This window comes from Trachypithecus francoisi, unplaced genomic scaffold (genome assembly GCF_009764315.1).
Source record: "Trachypithecus francoisi isolate TF-2019V2 unplaced genomic scaffold, Tfra_2.0 Lachesis_group21, whole genome shotgun sequence".
Taxonomy (NCBI): domain Eukaryota; kingdom Metazoa; phylum Chordata; class Mammalia; order Primates; family Cercopithecidae; genus Trachypithecus; species Trachypithecus francoisi.
The window spans coordinates 40599564-40614551 of record NW_022681467.1 but is presented as its reverse complement, the minus strand read 5'-3'; the positions used below and the strand labels follow the sequence as shown (position 1 = coordinate 40614551).

General features: G+C 47.9%; 1 protein-coding gene across 7 annotated transcripts in view; it reads right to left on the bottom strand.

Moving 5' to 3' along the window:
* Positions 1 to 598: 598 nt before the first annotated feature.
* PABPC1L (poly(A) binding protein cytoplasmic 1 like) overlaps positions 599 to 14988 on the bottom strand; it is a 31567-nt gene continuing 17177 nt past the window's right edge. Inside the window, exons 8-15 of one of the 7 annotated variants that reach the window (XM_033186510.1) lie at positions 9315 to 9581; positions 7786 to 7876; positions 7037 to 7165; positions 4710 to 4816; positions 3189 to 3282; positions 1715 to 1845; positions 1163 to 1237; positions 599 to 789 (exon numbers count right to left, since the gene is read on the bottom strand). In XM_033186510.1, the coding sequence (XP_033042401.1) occupies positions 1169 to 1237; positions 1715 to 1845; positions 3189 to 3282; positions 4710 to 4816; positions 7037 to 7165; positions 7786 to 7876; positions 9315 to 9581 (888 nt within the window). In that variant the 3' untranslated portion in view covers positions 599 to 789; positions 1163 to 1168. Of the gene's footprint in view, positions 790 to 1162; positions 1238 to 1714; positions 1846 to 3188; positions 3283 to 4709; positions 4817 to 7036; positions 7166 to 7309; positions 7877 to 8987; positions 9582 to 14988 lie in introns of those variants that run through there. The other 6 variants (XR_004431250.1, XM_033186512.1, XR_004431251.1 and 3 more) reach the window with 6 other exon arrangements.

Here is a 14988-nt window from a genome sequence, read left to right as displayed (position 1 = left end):
GGAGTGGAGAACAGGAAGAGTGAGGAGCTGAGAGTGGCAGAGCAGCCTTGAGGACTCAGTCAGATTTGTTGCTGGTGAGTTTTTAGCAGAACCCAGTCTGCTTGGGTCATAGTAGAAGCTTTCATTTGGCTGCTCAGGTACAGGAGAGGGCAAAGACGACCGTACGTCCCTGTTGGAAGGTAAGCACTAACTGACCCGAAGAAGCTTTGAGAGACTTCCCCATTTCCAGGGGAGGAAAATCCTGACCTGGGAAGGTGCCCTAAAGCGTTCCTACAAGGGTTAATTATGTTACACAACTCCTTAGCCAGCCTGGAGCCGAGAAGCAGCTGGGTGTTTGCCCTGCAGGGTGCCCAAAAGGGGCTCCATGCACATCAGATGGAGGCCCCTGTAGCTCTGGTCCCTTGTGTGATATTCATGTTGTCATCCATTGTACTGTTGACGGGTCAGTTCGTGACACTTCTGCTCTTGTGTATATGCCCTCTGTGTACTTCAGCACTCCTTTACGGTTTCTGTTTCTTAGAGCCAGAGCCCCACCCAGTCATGTCTACCCTTTGCTCTGTCCCCACCTCCCTCAGACACAAAAGGGTGGGAGGCAAGGCAGATTTTGCAGCACTTTTAATACACAAAGCAAAAGGTAATAGGCTGGATGGGTGACCAACCGTCATTCAGATACAGAGCCCAAGTATAGATACAGACTCATTGGGAAATAAGTTAGAGTTTGCAGGGCCTTAGGACTGAGAGCCAGAAACACTGTCCTTTTGGCAGCCATGGAAGTGAGGATTTCCTTTTCTGAGGACAAAAAGGTAAAAGTAAGTGTTTTTAAAGTGTGGTGGACACCCAGACTTCAATAAAGAAGGTGGTTTCATCCCGGCCATGCCTTCAGGCAGGCAGAATAGAGCCAGGCATGGCCCCAGGAAAGCGCAACCTATTCTGCATGAAGCCAAACAGGGCAGCTGGCAAGAGGGCACCTCCTTCACCCTCCACCACCCCTCATTCTGATCACAGTTAATCATCCCCTCTGATTCTCACGACTTCCTCCAAACTCCTTGGTGATTCAGAGAAAGCCAGGGACACAGCACAATTCTGTGTGTTTGTGAAAGTCCCTGCCTAGTTCCTTACAGCTTCTCCTGGGCTCAGCTGCTCCTGTCACCGTTCCACCCACCTGGTTTCAGTGCATGTACGCCTTTGGCTGCTCCATAGCCTGGTGTGCCTGCAGCACGGCCACTGCCTCGTCTATCTGTGGGACATGAGTGGGAGAGGCTTAGTGCAGCTGCCCCAGCAGGTCCCAGAAGAGCCTTGACCTCCCCCTGGCTCAGCATCCTGGATACAGGATCCTCCTCCATCCACAGTGTTTCTGTGGAACCCTCCCTCCACCACTGCTTGCAAGATCCCATGGCCCTGTCTGTGACCTTTGACACAGAGGTACACTGCTGGACAGCTGGAAAAATCTTAACCCTTACACTGAGTCAGAACACACTTCCTTGTACCAAAACCCTACCTATGGAACAACACAGAGTTAGTCCACGGAGGTGCGAAGTAGCAAACCCTTACCTAAGCACCCCCTCCACTCTAAGATTCAGCAGGCCTTCAAGTGTCAGCAAGAAGAAACACTTTATCTGGCCAAACAGCTGCCCACTAGCTCCACTAGGAGAGCCCTTGTCCTTAGCTCTGCTCCTGCCCCCTCGGGCTCCCTGCTGCCCAGGTTCCTGCTTACCTTGGCATGGAGAGACTCTGGAGACTCCAGCATGAGTAACAGCTCTGAGTTGTCAATCTCCAGCAGCATGCCCGTGATCTTGCCGGCCAGCTGGGTGTGGACATCATGGATAAGGGGGTAGAGACGCTCCCCTGTGTGAAACACCCTCTAATGGCTTGTGCACCTGCCTGGCTCACATCCCAGCATCCCAGGGCTGGTATGGAGTGGAGCACTGAGGACATCTGGGTTCTTCTCCCAGAACTGCTCCTTCCAGGCTGTGACATTTAACACCTGCTCTAACATCAGGTACTTCTAATGACAGGGCCTGGTACTGGCGGCCAGCCTGTCTCAGCTGTGTGCAGGGCCAGCAAGGATGGGGTATCTCTTAAGGCAGAAAGGGTGGAGAAGGGGTCTTCCCATGACGAAAGTGAAGATGTTTATAGAGAACGAGTAACAAAGCCTTCTACTTCCATTAAGTTCATTTAAAAGTTTTCCGGGTAAGGCCAGGCACAGTGGCTCACACCTGTAATCACAGTACTTTGGGAGGCCGAGGCGGGCGGATCACCTGTGGTCAAGAGTTTGAGACCAGCCTGGACAACATGGTGAAACCCCATCTCTACTAAAAATACAAAAATTATCTAGGCGTAGTGGCACGTGCCTGTAATCCCAGCTACTTGGGAGGCTGAGGCAGGAGAATCACTTGAACCTGGGAGGCAGAGGTTGCAGTGAGCTGAGATCGTGTCACTGCACTCCAGCCTGGGTGACAGAGCAAGACTCCGTCTCAGAAAAAAAAAAAAAAAAAAAAAATTCAGGGTGAGGGGAAGGCGGTAACGTGGCAAAACCCTAAGTAAGCTGAAGAAACAATGGGGCGGTGGCAATGGGGGCGTTCAGTGAAGGGTCTGGAGGTCTTGGTGGCCATGCAGTAAAGAACCTGCCAACCAGGAACAAGCTTGTGTTCACTTAGTGACATTTTTATCAGGGCCTGCCATGGACACTGGGGTGGAGATGAATTGCACAAGGAATCCAGAATCTTTGGGGAACATCATATATTTACCAAATGCACCAATGCCCCACCTGCCTGCATTGAGCACTAGGAAACGTGAACAGCAGCTTCCTCCCATTCAGGAAAGGGGTGACGAACTTTAACCCCCACCTACAGGCCATTTCTCGGCAGAAACCCAAGACCATACCTCTACTCCTCCCTTCTGTCCCCTGATCTGCCCACATCTGGAGTGTCTCCCAACCTCAAAGTCACAGGACAGCAGCACTGGAAGTTCTGGACCTCAGGACCATCTAGTCTGACCAGAGTTTTAAGACAAGAGAATAGGTGCCTGAAGAACAGAGGCAGCTTGGCCACGGTCACCCACTAGTGGGGGGCAGTGACAATGCTGGACTTTGACCTCACGTTGGACCACCACTCAGGGTGTTTCCCAGCAGGCTAGCCAGCTCATAGCCTTCCTCTTCTTGCTCCAGAGTAGGAGAACCAGCCACTCACCAATCATCTGTTTTTGCTCATGCAGGGGTGCGGCAGCCAGCATGGACGCGGTCAGGGGCTCCTGTCCCGGGACGTGCACAGCTGGCTCCTGGACCTGCATGGTGCCAGGGACACATCCCTTAATCACCATGGATAGGCATGCCCTCAAAACACTTACCCTGGGCTGGGCATGGTGGCTCACACCTGTAATCCCAGCACTTTGGGAGGCCGAGCCAGGCAGATCACAAGGTCAGGAGATCGAGACCATCCTAGCTAACACGGTGAAACCCCAACTCTATTAAAAATACAAAAACTTAGCCGGGTGTGGTGGCATGCACCTGTAGTCCCAGCTACTCGGCAGGCTGAGGCAGGAGAATGGCTTAAACCTGGGAGGTGGAGCTTGCAGTGAGCCGAGATCACGCCACTGCACTCCAGCTTGGGTGACAGAGCGAGACTCCGTCTCAAAAAAAAAACGAAAAAAAAAAACCCCACTTACCCTGGCAAGTGAACAGAAGGCCAGGGAGGCACTGGAGGAGGGGAACAGCGGGCAAGGTCTGGATGATCAGGTAGGGTGCAGAGTCCCCAGCAAGGGCAAAGCGGATTAGAAGACGAAGTCATGCCTCTAGCTTAGACATTTCCTGTAGTGCTATGAACTTATATAGGTCCCTGATGAACGTTGATAAATGAAAGCCCTGTGTTACCAATAACTTTGTGCCAAATAAAGCACTTTTTATCAAGTAGCTTTATGGACATGTCCCCAGCACACTTCTCACCCTTTCACATCTTGGTAATTTTAGCACATTTTTGGCTGGGTGTGGTGGCTCACACTTATAATCCTAGAACTTTGGAAAGCCAAAGTGGGAGGATCGCTTGAGGCCAGGAGTTTGAGATCAACCTTGGCAACATAATGAGACTCCTGTCTCTACAAAAAATACACAAAATTAGCCAGGCCTGGTGTCACACGCCTGTACTTGGAGGCTGAAGTGGGAGGATCACTTGAGCCTAGGAGTTTGAGGCTGCAGTGAGCTATAATCACACCACTGCACTCTAACCTGGGTGCTGTCAAAAAAAAAAAAAAAAAAGACCCTTCTCTCATTCATTTTCCTAGAAGTCGTTCAAACTAGACAGATTGAAATTCTACATAGGATATGATAATCCTGAATTTTGGACCTTTTTTAGGGCAGGTAGATAAATATACAGTCTTTGATTAGAGTTGATATTTTCTGTTTTGAAGATTAAGTACATCCCTTCAATAATCACCATATTCTTAGAATACCTTTCCTTGGTGCTCATCACAAATACTAAGGACATCCAAATTAATTTTGGTAATAACCGAGGCAAAACAGATTGTAAATAAAACAGGATGCTGGCCCTCTTTCCCCTTCTCGCAGTAAGGGTGATCTCTTACTGATTGTACACATTAAAAAACGAAACTTTACAAGCCAAGGAAAGAAAAAAAGCCAAGGCCCAACACCTTAGCTAAGGTTCTGCGCCAGGCGGCCAGGAGCCCAGGCTAAGAGCAGGCAGCTAGGCTGGCCTTACCCGATAGGTGCTATGTGCTGCTGAGGAACATTTATACGGCAAGAGAGGCCGGCCTGGTGTACAGCATCCTACCCCACTGGGTCCTGTGGTCTGAGTACCAATGTTGGCTGCAAAAAAAAAAAAAAAAGCAGAGTTCAAACAGCTGCTATCCAAAAACGAAACAAAACCAAACCAAAACAGAAAATAACAAGCATTGACAAGAATGTAAAGAAATTAGAACACTGTGCACTGTTGGTAGGAACATAAAATGATGTAGCCACTGCAGAAAAACAGTATAGGGCTTCCTCAAAGAGTTAGACAGAATTACCATATCATCCAGCAATTTTACCTCTGGGTATATACCCAAAAGAATTGAAAGCAGGGTTTCAAAGAGCTATTTGTACAAATATTTTTTCTTTTCTTTTCTTTTCTTTTCTTTTCTTTTCTTTTTTTCTGAGACAGAGTCTTGCTCTGTCACCCAGGCTATAGTGCAGTAGTGTGATCTCAGCTCACTGAAACCTCCACCTCCTGGGTTCAATCAATTCTCTTGTCTCAGCCTACCAAGTAGCTGGGATAACAAGCACATGCCACCACATCTGGCTAAGTTTTGCATTTTTAGTACAAACAGGGTTTCACCGTGTTGGTCAGGCTGGTCTCGAACTCCTGACCTCATGACCCACCCACCTCGACCTCCCAAAGTGCTGGGATTACAGGCGTGAGCCACTATGCCCAGCCTGTACAACCATTTTCACAGCAGCATTATTCGCAATACCCAAAGGGTAGAAAAGAGTCCATTGATAGATGAATGAATAAGTAAAAATGAGGTCTATACATACAATGGAATATTATTTAGCCTTAATAAGGAGATTCTGACACACACTACAACACAGATACATCTTGAGACATGTAAAGTAAAAAAAAAAAAAAAAACAGCCACAAAAAGACAAATACTCTATGATTCCACTTATATGAGGTACCAAGAATAGTCAGATTCAGAGACAAAGTAGAATGGCAGTTGCCAAGGGCTAGGGGGAGGAGGAACGAGAAGTTATGGTTTGCTGGGCACAGAATTTCAGCTCTGCAAGATGAACAGAGTTCTGGAGAGTGGATGGTGGTGACAGTGCACAACAGTGTGAATATACTTAATGCCATTGATCTGTACACTGAAAGATAGTTAAGTGGTAAATGTTGTTATGTGTATTTACCACAATAAAAGGGAATAAGCAGGAGTGTCAGGGCCTGGCAGCAACCTAAGGCCAGGGATTGAGTATGCCTCATTCATGCAGAACCTCCAGTGCTGAGCTTGGGGCTCCAGCACAGAGTGGACGTGAGAACATTTGCAGAATGGAAGAACAGACGCGCTTGCTGAACAGCCAAAATCTACACCCTTGTTTATAGTTACTGCAATACTTACCAGGCTTTAGGCCCAGCACTAAGCTCTTGCATGCATGATCTCATTGATCCTCAACAACAAGCTGGGCATGGTGGCTCATGCCTGTAATCCCAGCACTTTGGGAGGTGGAGGCCAGTGGATCAACTGAGGTCAGGAGTTCGAGACCAGCCTGGCCAACATGGTGAAACCCTGCCTCTACTGAAAATACAAAAATTAGCCAGGTATGGTGGTGCGTGCCTGTAATCCTTGCTACTTGGGAGGCTGAGACAGGAGAATTGCTTAGAACCCGGGAGGCAGAGGTTGCAGTGAGCCGAGATCACACCATTACACTCCAGCCTGGGCAACAGAGCAAGATTTGATCTCAAAAAAAAAAAAAAAAAAAAAAAAAAAAAATTAAGGCTGGGCACAGTGGCTCATGCCTGTAATCTCAGCACTTTGGGAGTCCGAGGCGGGCGGATCCCCTGAGATCGGGAGTTCAAGACCAGCCTGACCAACATGGAGAAACCCCGTCTCCACTAAAAATACAAAATTACCCAGGCATGGTAGTGCATGCCTACAATCCCAGCTACTTGGGAGGCTGAGGCAGGAGAATCACTTGAATCTGGGAGGCGGAGGTTGCAGTGAGCAGAGATCATGCCATTGCACTCCAGCCTGGGTGACAAGAACAAAACTCTGCCTCAAAAAAAAAAAAAAAAACATTTAAATTCTCTACAATAAAATGGGGGTACTATTTTTGTCCCTATTTTACAGATTAGGTGATCGGATGTAGTAGTCAGCAGAGGCCTGAGTCAGTTGGTCCCAGGAACTGGAGGCCAAGCTAACTACCATGCTACAGTGTCCAAAGTCGGCCTTGCTCACTGAGAGGGCGTATGGCAAGGTCACCATGGAGGCTGGTCCTGACTCCTGGTGCCAACTTTGCCCTACCCCCATTCCCCTTGGCCCTACCCACACTCACCTACTCTCTGGGTATGAGGCATCATGCGTGGCACCTGGGTGGAGGCCTGCCTGACACTGCTGATGTGGGCCGGGGGGCGACGAGGCACGACTGGTGGCCGGACCATCGAGGCACCTGGAGGGTAGGCAGCTTGTGGTGCAGACACCACAGAGAGAAAAGTTGGATGGAATGGTGGGAATAATCAGGGTGGCACACTGTGCCTAGAGGCTTCCAGGGCCACTAAGAGAATGGGAAGGGAAACTACAACATTCACAACAGAAATAGGAGTCAATTCACTTAGACCCAGAACTCCAGAAAGGGGGAGTGTGGGAATGTACAATTTCAAATCCAGCTCGTGTCTACCCAGAGCCCCAAGCTGCATAAGCACCATGATCGTACACCTTAGTCTCTCAAGACAGTTTCAAGTGAGGGTGCATTTCACTCTAACAGAGGAGGGCCTTTGGTCAATAATACAGCCAGAGGAATTTCATCTTCTCAGCTTTGCAAGAATTTTCAGAGTCACAAATCAGAGGCGTCTTTGGCGATGACTGCTGGTGGCTAGCTGTGTCTTTCATTGGCTCACCACTGTGCTTGGTACTGTACACACATCTCATTCAGGCCCATGCTCAGAAGAGGAAACTGAGGCTCAGAGAAGTGAAGTCACCCACCCTGGAAAGTGGCAGAGCCAGGTTTCATCCCTGGGTCATGACTGCCTCATGGGGCCCACACCCATAGGCCAGTCAGAGTGGAAGGGGCTGGGGGTCACTCACAGGAAGGTCTAGGTGGCTGGGACGTCCACCTGGGAGCAGGCTGGGTGGGTGTCACCGGGCCACAGCCATAGTATGCAGCCTGGGCTGGAGGCTGCATGGGAAAAGAAGACCCAAACTGAGGGGCTTGGCAGCAGGGCAGGTGAGAAGCTACAACTCCTCACGGACACCATGGCAGGAACTCCATTGGCTCCTGCAGGGACTGGTGAGTCAAGACCCATAAGGCTGAAATGAAAGTTCCTTCCTCCCGTCTCAGGATGTCCATTAGCCCTGACTCCTCCAGGGCAAAGATCTTAGATTTCAATCTTGGCTCCTTGTCAGCTAGCCCAATGACCTGGATAAAAAGGGTGACATCTTACTCCAACTTGTGCCAGCTTCAACAACTGCTAAAAGGAGAGGAATGTTCTCACTCTGGTGGCCTTTAATGGGTGACATCTTTCTACTTCCTCTAAGTCCATGAGGTCCTTTCCCAAACCATGCTCCTCAGAACACTAACATCCAGGGGAGATGTTAACAGGCATCCCACAAAAAATGACCATCTAAGCCGGGGAAATGCTGGATAATCTGTGCCTGTTTCAGAGAGTCTCAGTAGAAATTGGCATCTTAGGGTAGAATAGTGCAGACAGTAAAGAAATTTAAGTCATGGTGGTTCATGCCTATAATCCCAGCACTTTGGGAGGCAAAGGAGGGCAGATCACTTGAGGTCAGGAGTTCAAGACCAGCCTGGTCAACATGGTGAAACCCTGTCTCTACTAAAAACACAAAAAATTAGCTGAGTGTGGTGGCACGCACCTGTAATCTCAGCTACCTGGGAGGCTGAGGCACAAGAATCACTTGAACTCAGGAGGCAGAGCGTGCAGCGAGCCAAGATGTTGTCACTGTACTCCATTCTGGGCAACAGAGCAAGACTCTGTCTCCAAAATAAAAAAAATTAATTTAATTTTTTTAAAAATGTGGGGTGGAGCACAGTGGCTCACTCCTGTAATGCCAGCACTTTGGGAGGCCAAGGAAGAAGGATTGCTTGAACCCAGGAGTCTGAGACCAGCCTGGGCAACATGGCGAGACCCCCTTCATTAAAATAAACAAAAAAATCAGCTGGGCATGGTGGCACGCACCTGTAGTCCCACCCACTCAGGAGGCTAAAGTGGGAGGATCACTCAAGCCCAGAAATTCAAGGCTGCAGTGAGCCATGATCACGCCATTGCTCTCCAGCCTGGGTGACACGGAGACCCCACCTCAAAAAAAAAAAAGAAAGAAAAACGTAGGTTTATTTTGCTGAACGCAACATTTCCCAAACTGGCTGGATCATTGAGAGACTTTTTCAGTACAACATTCACGAGCTTCTCTCACTGGGAAATGCCATTTGACTAACACTATCTCTCCCTTTTATAGAGAGGAAAACAAAGATTTCCTCGTGAGTCCTCAGCAGAAGCAAGTTAGAAACCTCCATTTCCCTAGAACTCTAGTCTTCATGCTCTGCCTGGCCGGGGCAGGGGGGAAAGCTGTGGTGGGAGTTGTGGGCAGGATGTCACCTGGGGCACGGCAGGCAGGAAGTAGCTGGAGGGCTGCTGAAAGGAGCCCAGGAGGGGATTGCTCAGGGTCCGCATGGTGGAGAGGCGTTGCATGTACTGGTTGGTCAAGATGGCCTTCCGCTCCTCTTTGCGCTGGGCCAGTGCCACGTAGAGTGGCTTGGTGCCCACGATGCGCCCGTTCATCTCTGTCACGGCCTTTGTCGCCTCTTCTGGGGAGGAAAAACACACAAAGCCAAACCCCTTGCTGTGGCCACCCTCTGTCATCACCTAAAAGCAAGACAAGACAAGAGCTGCTGGGGTGGGGAAGGAAGGCTCCTGGGGCTGCGCTGCCTCCCTCCTCCCCACGGGCCAAGCCCAGCACTGAGCAGGCCCACGAGAAAGCTGTGATGGAGGGATGTAGCATGCACCCCCGTTTACTGAGCTATGATGGAGGGATGTAGCATGCACCCCCATTTACTGAGCAGTGATGGAGGGATGTAGTGTGCATCCCCGTTTACTGAGCTGTGATGGAGGGATGTAGTGTGTACCCCTGTTTACTGAGCTATGATGGAGGGATGTAGCATGCACCCCCATTTACTGAGCAGTGATAGAGGGATGTAGCATGCACCCCCATTTACTGAGCAGTGATGGAGGGATGTAGTGTGCACCCGGTTTACTGAACTGTTTGAGGGATGTAGTGTGCACCCCCATCTATGAGGCCTGCTGCATGCCAGATACTTTACATGTCTTCACACCTCACACAATCTCCCGATGCGGGAGGCATCGCGGCTCCCACTTTACAGCTGGGAAAAGAGAGACTCAAAAGAGTGACTTATCTGGGGTCAGTCAGCCAGTGGTTCGTACGTTAGCCAGGACTCAACCCAACACACTGTTCTGGTAAACTTCTATTGCCTCTGCTAAGTACCAAGCCAAGTTCTTTAGGAATTTGAGAAAGAGGTTCTTAGCCTTTTTGTTAAAATAAACTTTTTACTTTGGAGTAACTTTAGATTTACAGAAAAAGTTACAAAAACAGTACAGAGGTTTGCTGTATATCTTTTTTTTTTTTTTTTTTTTTTTTGAGACATAGTTTCACTTTGTCACCCAGGCTGGAGTAGAGTGGCGCAATCTCAGCTAACTGCAACCTCAGCCTCCCGGGTTCAAGCAATTCTCCTGCCTTAACCTCCTGGATAGATGGGACTACAGGCATGTGCCACCACACCTGGCTAATTTTTGTATTTTTAGTAGAAAGAAGGTTTCACCATGTTGGCCAGGCTGGTCTCAAACTCTTGACCTCAAGAGATCTGCCCGCCTCAGCCTCCGAAAGTGCTGGGATTATAGGTGTCAGCCACCATGCCTGGCCTGCTGTATATCTTTCACCGAGCTTCCCCCAATGTGAACATGGTACATTTTTCAAAACTACAAAATTAACACTGGTGCAATGCTATTAACTATTTTATACCGTTAGCTCCTATTAACTACAGTGCTATTAACTGAACTCCAGACTTCATTGGAATTTCACTCTTTTTCCCCTAATATTCTTTTTCTCTTCCAGGACCCAACCCACATGGCATTTAGGGTTTGTCTTTTTTTTTTTTTTTTTTTAAAGAGATGGGGTCTCACTCTGTCATCCAGGCTGGAGTACAGTGGTATTATCATAGCTCACTGCAGCCTCAAATTCCTGGGCTCCAGGGATCCTCCTGCCTTAGCCTCCCAAGTAGTTAGGGCTATAGGTACACGCCACCACATCCAGCTAATATTTTTTTTAAGTTTGTAGAGATCAGCAATCACTATGTTGCCCAGGCTGGTCTCAAGAGATCCTCCTGCCTAGGTCTCCCAAGGTGCAGGGATTACAGGCAGGAGCCACCACACCTGACCCTGGGTTTTTAACCTTTTTTAGGGTCAAGACACTGGCCTGGCTCACACATCCCATAAGGACTAGAGTTATTTTTTAAATCCTCTTTTTTTCTTTTTTCTTTTTTTGCCTTTGAGTCAGGATCTCACTCTGTCACTCAGGCTGCAGTGCCGTGGTACAATCTCAACTGCAGCCTCGACCTCCCAGGCTCAAGTGATCCTCTCACCTCAGTCTCCTGAGTAGCTGGGACTGCAGGCGTGCTCCACCATGCCTAATTTTGTTCATTTTTTGTAAAGATGAGGTCTCATCCTGTTGCCCAGGCTGGGCTTGAATTGCTGGAGAGCCCATGCTCTTAATCAGTAATTTTCAAACTGTACTCTGCGACCCTTCAGTGTAGGGGTCTTAACCTGAGAGTCCATGGATCCCCCTCAGGGAGGTCATGGATACAATTTAGGGGGTCTGTGAACCTGGACTGGGGGAAAAGTGACATCTTTATTTTCACATTAGCATTTCCTTCTATTATGAATATGGGCAACAAGAAAAAAAATCCTGGCAGTTATTAGCCATGAATTTGTCATGAAGAAAAAGAAAATATTTTTATAGCACATAAATTATTGCTAATCTTGGTTGAGTGCAATGGCTTATGCCTGGAATCCCAGCACTTTGGGAGGCCGAGGTGGGCAGATTGCCTGAGGTCAGGAGTTCGAGACCAGCCTGGCCAACATGGTGAAACCCCATCTCTACTAAAAATATACAAAAATCAGCTGGTTATGGTGGTGAGTGCCTGTAATCTCAGCTACCCAGGAGGCAGAACCCAGGTTCTTGAACCTGGGAGGCAGAGGTTGTACTGAGCTGAGATCATGCCACTGCACTCCAGTCTGGGTGACAGAGCAGGATTTCGTCACAAAAAAATAAAAATAATAATAATAAAGGAAGCACATACTGCTCTCACTTTAGTAATCTGTTATATTTTTTCAATATAATTTTTAAAATAAGCCTAAGAATCTTATTTTATGCATTTAAAAATATTCTTAGGGCCAGATTTGGTGGCTCACGCTTATTTTTGGGAAGCTGAGGTGGAAGAATTGCTTGGGCCCAGGGGTTTGAGATCATCCTGGGCAATACAAAAAATAATTAGCCAGGCATAGTGGTGCTCCTATAGTCTCAGCTACTTGGGAGGCTGGGACAGGAGATCACTTGAGGCCAGCAGTTGGAGGCTGCAGTGAGCTGTGATGGCACCATTGCATTCCAGCCCGGGCAACAGAGCGAGACTCTTGTCTCAAAAAAGTTTTTAAAAAATATTCTTAGAAGGGGTCCACAGGCTTCATCAGACAGCCAAAGGGCCGGGTGCAGTGGCTCATGCCTGTAATCCCAACATTTTGAGAGGCTGAGGCAGGTGGATCACCTGAGGTCAGGAGTTTGAGACCAGCCTGGCCAAAATAATGAAACCTCCGTCCCTACTAAAAATACAAAAAAATTAGCTGGGCATGGTGGCGGGCGCGTGTAATCCCAGCTACTCAGGAGGCTGAAGCAGAAGAATCACTTGAACCCGGGAGGCGAAGATTAGTGAGCCAAGATTGTACCATTGCACTCCAGGCTGGAAAACAAGAGTAAAACTCCATCTCAAATATATATATATGTGTGTATGTGTGTGTGTATGTGTGTGTGTGTGTATATATATATTTAAGAACTTCTGGCAGTCGGTAGTTAATAATGATAAAATTTAGCAAAGCTAACACTTATTCAGAGCTTACCATGAACTTGATAGTGGTATAAGTATTTATATCCATTAATTCCTTTAATTTTTGTAAGTATTTTTATATAAAACAATATAGGGCAGATGCAGTGGCTCATGCCTATAATCACAGCACTTTGGGAGGCTGAGGTAGGAGGACTGCTTGAGCCCAGGAGTTCAAGGCAAGCCTGGGCAATATAGCAAGACCCCATCTCTACCAAAATAAATTTTTAAAAAATCAGCTGGGCATGGTGGCACATGCCTGTGGTCCCAGCTACTTGGGAGGCTCAGGTGGGAGGATCACTTGAGCCCAGGAGATTGAGGCTGCAGCATGCCATGATCACACCACAGCACTCCAGCCTGGGCAACAGAATAAGAACCTGTCTCTCATAAAAAATAATAATAAACCAAAATACACAAAAGTGCATAAGATAGGCCAGGTGCAGTGGCTCATGCCTATAATCTCAGCACTTTGGGAGGCCAAGGCGGGCAGATCACCTGAGGTCAGGAGTTCAAGACCAGCCTGGCCAACATGGTGAAACCTCATCTCTACTAAAAATATAAAAATTAGTAGGGCTTGGTGGTGGGTGCCTGTAATCTCAGCTACTCAGAAGGCTGAGGCAGGAGAACTGCTTGAACCTGGGAGGCAGAAGTTGCAGTGAGCCAAGATCGCGCCATTGCACTCCAGCCCGGGCAACAAGAAGGAAACTCCGTCTCGAAAAATAAAAATAAAAATTGTATAAGATATATATATAGGCTGGGCATGGTGGCTCATGCTTGTAATCCCAGCACTTTGGGAGGCTGAGGCAGGCGGATCACAAGATCAGGAGTTTGAAACCAGCCTGGCCAACACAGTGAAACCCCATCTCTACTAAAGATACAAAAATTAGCTGGGCTTGGTGGAAGGCGCCTATAATCCCAGCTACTCGGGAGGCTGAGGCAGAATAATCGCTTGAACCCGGGAGGCAGAGGTTGTAGTGAGCCGAGATTGCACCACTGCACTCCAGCCTGGGTGACAGAGCTAGACTCCGTCACACACACACACACAAAAAGATATATATATAATCCCCATTTCATACCGTTTGTCTTGTTAAAAAGATGGTCACCCCAGGTGTGCCTTAACTCTAAGCAATCCAAATTTACACATTTTCTTTGTTCCAGGAGTCCTCAAGAAGGTCCATCTCCGGATGTTGTATGTAAGGTGTATGATGACTAATTACAACAGTCACTATTTCACTACTTATCGAATGCAGATGCTCTACATGCAGCCTCTTTAGTAGTTCTCAGGACACCTGGAGAGGTGAGCAATGTTGCTCCCACTTTATAGGTGAGTAAATAAGGTCCAAAAGGCAAAGCCACTTGCCTCAGATTCTACAGCTAGGTAATGGTAGGACTGGGGTTTACATTTAAATCTGATTAACTTTAAAATTCCATCTTCCAATCATGTTACTACATCAAATGTGTATGCATTTGCTGGGAAAGAGGACCTATAGCTTTTTATGATGTGTAATCAAATTTACTGATGCCTAATTTACATGTGCCACAGCCTTCTCTCACATTTTTCAAAAGGACCTTAACCTAAAAGACAACCTTTTTTGCTCCAAACACAAGGCTTCCTGAAGAATGTTTATAATTGGACTCAATAGCCAGAAGAGAACTTCTAGACCACTTCCTCAGAACCCAAGCATCATATCACTCAGGCGGGTCCCCCCATCCTGTCACTCACACAGATCTCTTTGGAAAATTCCTCATTCCCACTCCAGCTCCCTACCTCTCCTCACAGCCAAGTCAAACACTGCTGCTACTGTCACTTCTTCCAGGCAGCCCTCCCTCCTGTTCCACTGAACTCCTGTAGCTCTGCCTCCCATACTGTCCCCATCTTATAATCCATTTGAGTTAGTGAGGGGCTGACTTCCTCACTAGACTATAAGCTACTCGAAAGCAAGGATCACATCTGATTTGTTCCTGTTTTCCACAGAGCCTGGTAAGACAACAGGTATTTAAGTATAGTACAGAATGAATAAACAGTAGATCATCTTAAAACCATCTGGGTGCTTTTTTTTTTTTTTGAGATGGAGTCTCGCTCTGTGGCCCAGGCCAGAGTGCAG